Here is a 13,190-nt window from a genome sequence, read left to right as displayed (position 1 = left end):
TCTTCGCACGTTACAGTGAGTAAATGGCAATAACGAATAACGTTGACCGATTTCTCAGCCTTCTATTGTACGACGCATGAAGCGATAACTCTATCTAGTGAAAAATTTTAATCAACAGCTATTGCTGAATATATATTTTTATATATATGTGATTATATATATATCACACACGGCTATTCGCCGTTCGAATCCGATTTTTTTCCTGAATAAAATATATGTAAAACCACAGTTCGACATCTGATTCAGTTCGAATGATCGGACCATTTTTTTAAATAAATTTAGTGCAAATCAAAACCCCATATAAAACATTGTTGGTCATTCATACAATATTACTTACAAATGCTGGCCTTCTTGGTTACTTACAAATCTTGGCCTGTTATTTCACCTGCCGGATAACTTAGGTTATATGCTCGTCGGCATTGTAAACTGTACCGCATTTGAGATTTGAACCCGCGACCACTAAGCTGTTAATTGCAATACAATGACTGTTCGGCCACTTAATGTATTTACGATCGAACCACGAACCACGACCACTTTTCAGTAGTAGGACAGAATTACGATGCCAGATTTTTCTTATGTCAGTAGTTCTGCCGATGTTCGACAATGCTTGTTGAAGTTGAATTTCTTAAATCATAAATTTGTTCAACGCCGACTTATATCGAATGAAAACAAGTTTTCTTAACCTCTTAAATTTCATTTTATATAAATTACTAAACTTACTTTTTTTATTTGTCTTATTTTTTGGGGATATTTTTTTTTTTGTTTTTGTTTTTTTTAAATTAAAGCCTTTGCATGTCAAACAATAATCAGCATAAAGAGAATGTGAGAAATTTATCACTTGCTGATTGAACACGAATGAACATTTGTTCACAATATTCATAAATTTTAAATATATATATATTTTTTTTAACACTTTACATGTATATGTCGGTTAATTATAGATGGCACTGGACGGTAAAACCGTAATTAAAGAGGAAATAACTGAGAAGGACGCCTACGAGGCAGCAGCATCTACAAATTCCAGTCGTCGTAATAAAGGTAAGAGAGTTCTTGTAATCGAAATTTCTCTTATGCACTGTCTACAAATTGTCAACAGACCTTCTATACAAAAGTAGCTATACTTTTTCTCTACCCATTACCCCCAACAAGGAAATCTTCTACATTTATTATTATGATACCTGAAGTAGAAATAAGTAAACGTTGTTTCACATATATATTTTCTCAAGTAAATTAAGATATATATCTGATTCAATTTTATTCTACCATTCATCCCTTGAGATTTTGTAAAGTTTGCACTGTCATAAAAATAAAGATAAACAACTGAAATTTAACACATGCGTGCACACAATTCTTCACCTTACACTTACTAAATACAGAGAAAACATGTCGCCCGATATACGACCACTAACTGGAAAACTGAATTAAGCGAAGCGATGACTTGCAGTAGTCTAATTTTATTGACATTTTTTCTATGGAAAAAAATTAGCGCCGATTAGGAAGCCAAAATGTTCACTTATTCTTATTATTAAGAAAAAAGTTTCGGTTTTTATACGAGGGTTGTTTGAATGTCCTCGGCCTAATTAAAATAAAGCAATTTTTTTGTTTTTTTTGGCAGAACTGGACGTTAGTCATTAGTCATTGGTTCCCTGCAAGAACAACACAAACAGCCCACCATTTATCTAATACCTCGAACCATTGGTCAAACCATTCATATTACGCTTTAATTGAATTCCGCATCATGTGAACCAAATCTCTTTTCCTTGAAACATTTTTTTTTTTTGAAATCTATCCTCTGGAGAACATCTGGGATAAATTGAACTTTCATCCATACAACTCTGCCATTGCCAGCTGTCGATATGTGACTAGGTTTCGCTGTGAACAAACCCGGCTTCCAAGTTGCGATCAGCAGCCTTATGCCTAAATCATGATTCCCTTTGTGACAAAGCCGTTCCTTGGCTATATTCATAACTTTTGCTATCTTCCTCAATCCAATTCGATAGTTATCCACTATTATTTGGGAAACAAGAGTGACATGTGATTGTAAGTACTGGCCCTCCCGAACGCTTATCATTACTCAAGCCGGCCCACGTGCCAAGTGCCAGCTCGCGTTTAATTTTTTTTTTTTTTTTTAAGCGTACCGACAAATACTTAATGACAACTCCGACATTCGATTTTTACCATTTTTACAAAAGCAGTCAAATCGACCCCCATTCAAATGATTGTCGAACCAGAACTATATGCCCAAAATGTTATTGTATGCTATCCTAATAGTCATTCCTGAAAATTGTAAAAGCATCTAAGTATAATTTCGTGGAGTGAGGGGCATTCGAAATTTGCCCAAAAGCAAATTTTTCTTTTCAGTTCGCTTTCCTTTTATGGAGGATTTCTTTTCTTCATATTCCGCTTTTTATTTTGTATATAAATTTGACAAAAAAAAAAAAAAAAAAATTGCCTTTATTATCTTATTTACACAACTTGTGACTGCGTATTAAAATTCTCATGGATTCAAAAAATGATATTTTTTTTCTCTATTCATGAGAATAAAAACAAATTGTTAGCAAAAAAAAAAAAATAACGAAGGGGAACACGTTTCGTAATCTTTTATATCATTTGGTCTTTTGAAATCATGGAAAATGAATTTTTTTTTTTTGGTGGGAAAAGTAGATAATTACGCTTTAAAATACATATCTATATAGCTATTCTTGATGTCGTATGTTTTTGTGTAGACAAGGAAGCTCAACTCAATTTACGTTTTTTACCTTATTTTGCAAAAAAAAAAAAAACAAACTGTTAGCGCTCGGGCGAACGACGTAACATAACATACGTACATAGTAAAGCGAAACAATGCAAGTTTAATGATAGAACAACACTGCTTTCCCTAGCATTCGGCGACGTCAATAGGAAATTGGAAAAGACGAATACTGAAAATAAGAGATTATAGGAAAAACACCGACAGTAGGATTTGGAATCGAGTATTGACATGCTTTTGCCAGCAATGGGAAAAAAAACCGGCAATAGAAAACTTTAAGCAGATAAATTCGATCGGTGGTTCCATGGTAAAGCTATACCGTCTTTGATGACTCTCTTAATGCTTAAAAGCGCTTTAAATGACGGCAACAAAAACATCCAAAAAGCGCCAGGTTTTGTATGGGAGGAAGTAGTTGATAAGCACTAGAACTCTTTAGCTCTTTTAAATAAGAAATCGGGAAATGTGATTTCAGGTCAATGGCATAACTGAAAGATGGTTTCAAAACCATTGGATACAAGTAAATCATAATCAGAATTATGCCAATAACAGGGGCATGAAAAATATGACATAATTTTTCCCAGCAAACACCAATAATTCCTCTTATATCATCTTTTGGTTATCTTAGGCAGTCTCGTCACTGATTTGCAAAAATCAGCGGAAATGAAGATCGAATTTCTCGAAATATTTTCATAAACAATAATGAATGAATGAAACGAATCAATGAATCTTTTTCAACTGATTTCGTCTTAACGACTTGAAGGAGTTTCCTTCTATTTTTTATATCTATCGTCGAAGGTTTCCTCTTATCAAAATATTTACAATATCCCGAAGGGGAAGCTTGCAGAGACCTTATAAAATGTAAACATTTTTTTGTAAACAGCATCCAATTTTGAATCGATCTAGGCATACATGTCCATATGTCTCTGTGGGCAATATTTTCCCGATTACAACAGTAGAGTTGCAAGTTCGCGGAAGTTCATATTAAGAATTGATCGGACCTACTTGGAGTGCCTTTTACTTTCAAAAACAAAAAAGTTGTATTTCCTACTTACTACTGATAGAGTCGCAAAAGATAGGATAGGGATAGAAAAGCCCACCTGTGCTCTTTGAATAGTCCTACTGTCTGTCTGTACAAAAATGGAAAATACGTACATCCAAGACAATGTATCGGAATATCGGATTTTCATTTTTTACTTTTTTTTTTTTAAGGAAAGTACAAAGGTAGACAGAGGCGAATATTATTGCCTTCCTCGTTGATCGGCAACGTCTTTCGGGGATGTCTCCAATACAAATACCTGCGATTGGGACATCCGCAGCTTTGGTTAGTCAATCTACATGATCGTTTTCTATAAATGAACGTAAGAATCTTTCGTTGTCAACTTCTCGAACACACACGTTTTGTATTATATTTCATATCAAAATAGTCGCTGCAAACGGTAAAATATTGAAATATAACCCTCATGTGGCATATAGTGCAAGTTAGTAAGACGAAATCACAATCAACAATAACTGGCATAAATTCTCGCTTCGAAGAAATGACAAATATTTTTCAAAAACAACAAATACTTTCGCGCCGATCCAGTGAATGTATTCAATATTTTTAAATTGCAGAAATCCAAACTACAGCATTTTGAATCAATACTTTTCAAACCCACAAGCTAAAAAGAAATTTTTAATAATTTTATGATCTTAAGGAGACTAAGAATTGAAAACTTTGTGTTGTTGGTCCCGTCATTGCTATTTATTACACCCTACACCACACATGATTGACTTTATATGCTTATAATAGTCACAATGACACATAAGAGAGAACCTATCATCATTATCATTTTCTGAATCGATTTAACTTTGTCTGTACTTCCATGCGTCAGTCCACCTGATACCTGCATTTCCATGCATTTTTGTGTTCAACTCATAAGTCGCCATTTATCAGATATTTTGACGAAATTTGTTGCTCTAAAGCGTGTTAGCTCAAGAGCGAAGCCTGTTTGGGGTGGGTACCTCTGTTGGGATGGGTAACCTCTTAACTTAAAAAAAAAGTTGATGAAAATTTCTCGATAAAAATCTGAGCTAAGTAATAACATATCGACATAGTCAATTGACGTGAACGCTTCGAATAGGGAGGGTCAATTTTTTTAATCTTCGTCACATATTACCGGTACCTATGTAAAATAGAGTAAGCATTTTTATGGCAAGATGTTCTAATATTTAATAATTCATAATGAAATTGGTGCTTATTAGTGGCTTGACATAGAAATTCATTATAGGACCATACCTACCGGACTGCGTGGACTTATTTGATGGAACCCCTTCAATATAAGGATTCCCATGAAAAGCATTCTCTGACGTAGAAACAAGATATAATTTTTGAAATATTGAAATCAATAAAGGATCGTATTAGGAAAAGCGGTGTAGAACTTCCTTGATCGGTCATGGCTGACACCAATGTTTGCAATGATTAGTATGGTAGTGGCGGTCCACTAAAATCAGCAATAGGTCTGTTGTATAATATTTTGAAGGAGTTGTGCAACATATCATCATTAAAATAATTTTCAAAAAACATTTTTGTTTTTTTTTTTTTTCATATTTTAATATAAATAATAAATATTGTTAGTGTTATTGCTGTACTTCGACCAAGCGACCATAACTATTGGGAACACATGGTCGAAAATAAATTTGTGCAAACAACAGCAGCAACAACTTTTTGTTTTGTTTTAATCTTTCTTCTCTTCAACCAAATTGTTGCTACTTTACTGATGTTATTTTTGTAAATGTTATTGCTATTGTTGGTGTTGGTATTTTTGTTACTGCTGGCAACAGCATTGGCATAATATTGACCAAACAAATGCTTTTATGTAGCCGATGTTGTTTTTATTATTGCTTTAAACATACATTGAAAAAATAAATAAACCCGAACAAATAATAACAACAACAACAACAATAATAATAATAGGAAAAAAAGTTTTGCGAACAATTTTTGCATATCCAACCACATAAAGCCACAATAGCAATAACAATAGCAAGAGCAAAGCAAAACATCTCAAGTGGCCATTTCCAAATGACAGCAGCTGCTCTTGATACTGAACTGAATGTTGTTATTGTTGCTTTTGTTTTGTTTTTTTTTTTGTTTTTGTTCGAAAAACTAATTTTTATGAAACTAAACAAAATCAACAACAACATGATTTGAAACTTTAAGTTTAGTTCAACTTCATTTCCTAATGGCCTAATGGTTAGTTGCTTTGCCTCTTCAGTTGCTCACAACGAATGCTCATATATGCACACACTAATATGCACAAAAATTTTCTAACTGTTGACAATTCACATATTTTCTAAAACATAATGTTGACCATTATGCCTGCAAAATTGCCAAGTTTTAAGCAAATGTCGTCTAATGTATACTATGGACAACTATGGCAATATAGTCTCCGTATATATGTGTGTAAGTGTATGGTGGTCAGATTACTTTGCTTGAGTTAGAAAACACCTTATGGTTCTTATCTAACATATATACAAAACATACTATAAATGAAAAGACTCTATACCTCTCTATGGGCTATTGTTGCTTTAAAAGTATCTATTGTTGTTGTTGTTGTTGTTGTTGTTGAGCATGTTAAGCATTTCCGGATGTATAGGATATTTTTCTTGCCTCTCTTCTTCACCGTTACTCGTTTGAGCTTAGCTAAGCTTTTTAAAGTAAATTGTCAGTTTTGGCATATATATCAATAAACACAAATACACTCGCACACATACACACGCACACACATACACACAAACGTACACACATTCACTTTAAATAAAAAAAAATAAAAAAACATGTATTTATAATACGGGTGTATATGTGTTTTCTAAAAATTTCTACAGCTGTGTCTGTTCGTTAGCATTTTTGTGGCTATACTTTGTGGCCTGTGTACCATATTATTATATATGTGTGACTGTGGGATGCTATAGCAAACAATGATTTTAGCAAATATTTCATCATTATCAGCGTCATCATGATCATCATGATCATCGTGATAATCATCACTACTATCATCACTATAGTCGCCATTAACAGTGCTCACATGCAAACACACTTAAAGCGACTTACGTATAACTGCAGAAGTAATCTAAAAAATACGAAGCCTTTTTGTCATTAGATTTCATTAGCCAATCTATGAAAATGAATTGAATGAAAAAAAAAAAAAAATGAATTTATGAATTTTAAACGAACTAATACATCTATCGGTGCATGTATTTTATGAAAAATACTACTACTGACCTTTAGAGTGGTATTGTCCGGTGATGCTATTATTCATGTATAACAAGTTGAACTCTTTCCTTTCTTCTGCTTTTACATTCATTCATTTTCATTTTGTAGGCGTTTTCATTTCTGTTTATTGTATGTTGTTGCCTATTGACATTTATTTCTATTGTTACAGTTTTTTCTCAATTCTCTCTTGTTTCTATGACAAAAAAAAAAAAAAAAAAAAAAAAATTTCAATTTAAAATTTTCTTAATTATGTTGACATAAAAGTTGAACATTTACTATATGTAGATAACGAGTAAAAGAACATGAAAATTTTATATTTATAATTTTGTAAACAAGGGATTGTATAAAATTTACAGCTTTACACATAACAACACAAACGAATAATTTGAATCATTCTTATTAAAGCTTTCTCAATAGAGGTCTGTAGGGGCACAAAAATGTAGGGGATACAAAGGACTATACCTACTATTTTTGCTTCACCGTAATAGACTGATTATTTTATTCGAAGTACACTGGCGATGTGTGATCATCGCAGTAAATCATGCTGAGTAACTTTTGCTTCCTAAGAAACGTGGAAACGCTTCGAGTTAATTACAAAAATGTGTCAAAAATCTTAACTCTTCGCAAATGCTTTTAATTGCAACGAATTTTACAGTTTTCTTGTAATAAACACGCAAGTGTACCGCAACCCCATTGAAAAATGGCGTACCATTAACTGCTTGCATGCATTTTGATCAGCAGCAATGATAAAGTAGTGCAAAGTCTCAGTGTACCCAACGATTAAATTCGATGATTTTGAGCTTTCTCTACGCTTTCCATTTCCATATCATTGAACATGCAGAAGCTTGAGCAGACGCTAAGCTTGGAACGGTCAAAATTGTATTTTCGACATTCATTGCTTTCGTTGCTTCAACGCCACGGCTTCATTAGTCTAGCGCGAGGATCATGGGTTAGTCTAGGCGTGCAAATCCACATTGACATCAGAGCGGAATATTGATGACCATAAAGTTTTGCTATGCGTATGCTGGGATCAGTAATGCATTGTAGTGTATAATGAGCTGCTAGAACCGAATGAAACTGCTACTGCTGACGCCTACCGACGTCAATTGAACTAATTGAACGATATATTGTTGCAAAAAAGACCAGCAGACGCAAAATCATCCTCTTGCATGACAACCTTACAAGGCTACGATGATGCAGCTCGAATAGGAAGTTCTGTCGCATCCAACATATTTCTGATTAGCACTTGTGCAGATCGATGCAGCATGGCTTGGTGGGCACGCGGTTTCGAAATGCTGAAGATGTGCGAAAATGGTTTGATGATTGGATCGCTGCTAAACTAACATCGTTCCTGCGACACGGTGCCGCCATGTTGCCAGAATGGTGAGAAAAGGTTGTAGAAAATAATGGAGAATATTTTGATCAATATATGATCAATGATCAAAATACATACAAGCTCCTAATATTTATGACCATTCTTGGCATAGCCCTATTTAGGAGCACACTAGCTTACCAAAGTCAACATCAAAACCTTTAGTTTTTGTTTAGTTGTTGTCAGCTGTATTCGTTGAAAAAATTTCAACATTTATGTGTTTTGCAGCTGGTAAGCAAATAAGGAAATAGCAAGCCATAGCAATTATTTAATCTATACATTAATGATCTTTCCTCGGTGATTAAATCCAGGCATATCTTAATGTACGCTGACTATGTTAAACCGTTTATTTCTTTCTTCTTCTTGGATTCAGAAATCGTATCAGCTTAAAAGTGACTTAAATAATTTGGTTATATGCCACTCGTTAAATTGTATGAAATTAAATCTAAAAGAACGCAAGAAGCTTTCTCTCTCAAGCAGGAAGTCATTTAGTAGTGCGTATGTTTAAAAATATTTCATCGAATCGCATAAGTCAGAAAACGTAATCTACTGAAGGCTTCTATTTGACCAAATATTACGTTTCACATTGAGCTCTCTAGCTAGGTTATCGCTCTGTTTCATTAAGAGGTGGTTCAAAGAGCTTAAGGATTCTTACATTACAAAAAGCCTATACATGTGCTTAGTTAAAACCAATACTTGAGTATTCTTCTGTTATTGAGTGTACTTCCTATAGGTGTTATGTAGATTCAATTGAATTCATTCATAAGCAATTCTTACTGTTTGCTGCTAGGAAAGTTGGTTTGGTGCCCCCTTGTCTCTTTTCCTCCTTATAAAAACAGGTTGCTTTTGTTATCCTTACCGTCACTTGACAAACATACATTTACTCTTGGTGTTTTCTTCTTAATTAAGCTAGCAAATGGTGCTGTCGACGCGCCCATATTACTTGGTGAAATAAACTTCCATGCTCCTAAACGCCTTCTCTAGGCAAATTTAGCTTCATTAAGCTTAGTCAATGTAAATATAATTATGAGCTGTGTAATCCTTTCAGAATTGCATTCAGTTTGCAGGACCCTAAACTATGTCTATCACTTACTGTAAATATCTCACTCTTTGAAGTCCATCAAGACTATACCTAATACGCGCGATTTGCCTGCGATTTGTCGCATTTAAGCTAACTACTCACTAAGATTCGAAAATTGACTGATGCTCTTCACTATTATCGGTTGCCAAGTTTTTACATGTTTGCAATGACTTAGGGGTTCACTTGCAATTTAATTCTTGACTGGTAGTGGGTGTGCCCCTTTGCTAGCTCTGTACATGCTTTTTTTCTTTCTTATTTATTTACACAAGCATGAATTATGGCCTTTTTTTTTTCTTTACTTCTCCTTATATACTGTGGCATTAGTTATTTTCTAACAACAATTACTATAAGATTTACTTCTAAGAGTCAATTGAATTCGACTGTGAATTTATTTTAGCTGAGTTACATGTGTAAGTAAATAAACGAATAAACAATGCAGGAAGAGAACTTCGCCCAGTAAGCAGTCATCAAATCATAATCCAACCGTATACAATGTTATGTGTTTCAGGGCCTTCCCCTTCCCCGTCCTTAGTGATTGACAATTAAAAAGAAAATATAAATATATATATATATATCAAAAAGTGGCCAAGGCCTCAAATATGTAGCGAGCTATATAAAATTGATTAGAGAAAGAAATTCGTAAAATACTTGCTGGTGCCATGCATTATAAATGAAAACAAAAATTGAATAGAATTTTGCTAGGACGTAATAAACTGGAGACTCTTCGCGATAGCTCGGCAGAGATAACTCAATGAAAACAAAATACAGTGGCGGTAAAAACTAACTAAAGCAAAACACTTATACCCATCCAGATAGATTATATTGCCGCTAATTATAAATTACCTCTAGATGATCCTGTAATCCCAACGCTGTACAGCCGCGGGTTAAAATGCTTGTTCGCCTTCGAGAAATTGGAAAAAACGAGCGGAATGTGTTATGAGAAGAGATGCCTTTTAAAAAACCAAATCATATGAACGACCCGCCAGTAAGTAGAAGACTTCTTCTGGATGATTTTATTAAATCCACCGCACAGCTTAGACGTAACCGCACTAAATCGCCATTGGAGCGCCATCATTTACATCGTCAAACAACTGCTCCAGCGGTTTCGAAAGTGGAGATGAAAAAATCATGTATCGCAATTTCTCAACCAGAAACTCTGTAAGTTTTCTAGCGACGCAAAACACTGAATGAGTTGAGAACGCCACTCAATGTTTGAAACCAAAGGAACACAATAAACACAATAAAGCCTATGCAGCTTTTCTTTGCTTACAACGAATTAGTGAAAACGCCTTTATAACTAATGTTGGCATTTGACTGACATCTTGCCATAGACTTGTTTTTTTCTTTTTGTTAAATATTTTAATAGGCAGAGTAATATAAACCAGGTGTTATTGTTAGCATGGTGGTGCAGCTGTAATGCACCTGCCATTAATAACGTGCGGGTGTGTTATGCACGTGTAACCTTTAGCATGAATGTATTATATTAAGCTGGCTACAATTTTGGGCAAAACACAAATACGCAAACATACACACAGAGAACCATGCCATTTTAATGGCAATAAAGCCCTTGATTCGTTCTTTTTTTGAGATGAACTCTTTATTATATGAGTTTTTTGGCATCTTAATACCACACTTTACTTGTGGTACAAGTTTACGCAGATGTGTAGAACATAAAGAAGAACTTCAGTTAGATAGATTCAACTTTTGTTACGCTGAAAGTGATTCGGAATCGATCTAATCATGTCTGTCTGGCTGTTCGCTCATCTTAGATGCTTGTATTTTTATGTTCAAACCCGAAACATTTTAAGAGAAATGGACGCATCGGTATGTTGTGGCCCGGTGGTGAACGCTTTTGAAAATGCTGTGGATCCAGCCACTTTTTCGACCACACCACATATAGCGCCTTATTTTCAAAAGCCATTCAAGTGTATTAAGCGAACTGATGTAGGGTGTGCAATGGTGGTGGTTGTCTGTCATTGTTCAAAATCAATCGCTATAACAAGAAGAGAATCTGCCTGAAGTAGTGTGCGCATAGAAGCCCTGTACACGCCTCATCTCTAGAAGAGATGTCAGGAACAGGCAGAAGCGTAATTTGATTGTCCTTAGCGACTTTTATATAATTTTCCCTATTCGCCATATGTGCATAGGTAAATATGCATAGCCTATGTTTAAAGGTCCAAATGAATCATTTCGTGATTTACATGCAAGATTTCAGGTGAAATCGTTTGGTGAAATTACTGAAATCATCCCAAGTGCAAACGGCATTTAATGTTAGACGCGTATGCCATTGCTCTTTGGGTTTGATCTTTCGGGTTTCAAAAGTAGTCAATTTTTAAAGTTTAAAACAGTTATTCTTCGTTCTTCTTCTCGCATTTTGTTAAAATGTTCTTCGGTTCTTAATTTTTTTATTTAATTTTGTTTTTTTTTTGTTTTTTTTTTTTTGAATTACAAGCCAATTAATTTCTATTAAAATTTGTTTGCTTAAAATTCATTCAATATGTGAGCGATATTGGGAAAAATGTAAATTTCTTTGAACCCTAATGGGAATTTTGTACATAGTTGTAAAACAAATGACATTTTCACAGGAAACAGCTGAGACAACAGAAAAGCACCACTCATTCCGCAGATAAAATAACAAGGCAACGATTTAGAATATGAAAGTAAATGAAGTTTATAATAAACCCTAAGGTTAAGCAAAATAGAGAGAAAAGAAATATTTTTGAAATATATTAAGATGGACGACGGAAACTCTAAAACCAGATGAGCGCACACATTTATATATGAATGTCTATGTTGCATGGAATGAATATACGTTTCGTCATTCTCTGGCGAAGCGATACGATAAGATATAAAACACCTTGCTCCCTGTCAGCAATGTATGATGGATTTGTTGATGCTGCTGCTGCTGCTGTTGTGTACATATGCGAAATTAGATAATCTACTATTGGATGAATAATATGAGCAGACGAACGACACGTACACGTCAATATACTGCACTTGCTAAATAGAATGTTTGCTCATTTATTCAGATACTTTACATGCATCCATGCAAACAATTAACAACAATAGTGCTTTCGATACTATTACTACTACTACTACTACCACTACTGCTACTACTATGTATTCATAATATGCCAAGTTATCTCCATAGCTATAGTTTTTCTCCATGTTTATATACATATTTCTATAAGAGATAATATGTAAACATACACATGTTTTTACGAATAAGAAAAAAAATAAATAAATAGAAGAGAAACCAGGTTAAAGAAAGCTTATGGTTGAATGACTGAGAAAACATACAGATGCAGCTGTATCCACAAACATTATCACAAAAATAAACTGAAAAAGCATCATCATCATCATCACCATCATCATTATCATCAACACCATCACCTTCATCGTAGTCGTCGTCAGACAGCTTACGTAGATATCTAGTTAGCTAGATAGATAGACAAACAAACAGACAGACAATTAGATGGGAAAGCATAGCGCAAATGTAAACTAAAGGGTATATTGGGGAAAACACAAAAAGCAGCAGACATGGTTAGGAAATAAATATATATATATATATATATATATGTAAGAATATATATATAAGAATACGAATGCATGTCATCCACGTTGTTTGCCATCATTGGTATTATCACAAGCATCCGTTTTATTCATGACACTTACCATAGTGTGGTATAACTAGGTCTCCTCTTTTATTATGCCTTGTGTTATTCCTCCTTATATGTAT

The 13,190-nt window shown here is 34.1% G+C and overlaps 1 protein-coding gene across 5 annotated transcripts in view; it reads left to right on the top strand.

The window, feature by feature from the left end:
* The window catches only part of LOC119636831 (protein CBFA2T2), a 72,032-nt gene that overhangs the window by 49,275 nt on the left and 9,567 nt on the right, over positions 1 to 13,190 (top strand). For all 5 annotated transcript variants that reach the window (XR_005247186.1, XM_038032506.1, XM_038032509.1 and 2 more), the window contains one exon: positions 942 to 1,038. Coding sequence is in view for 4 of the 5 variants with exons in the window: in XM_038032506.1 (XP_037888434.1) it covers positions 942 to 1,038 (97 nt within the window). In the remaining variant the exon portion in view is untranslated. The remainder of the gene's footprint in view (positions 1 to 941; positions 1,039 to 13,190) is intronic.

Source organism: Glossina fuscipes, unplaced genomic scaffold (genome assembly GCF_014805625.2).
Source record: "Glossina fuscipes isolate IAEA_lab_2018 unplaced genomic scaffold, Yale_Gfus_2 28, whole genome shotgun sequence".
NCBI lineage: Eukaryota > Metazoa > Arthropoda > Insecta > Diptera > Glossinidae > Glossina > Glossina fuscipes.
This window is presented reverse-complemented; position numbering and strand designations above follow the sequence as displayed.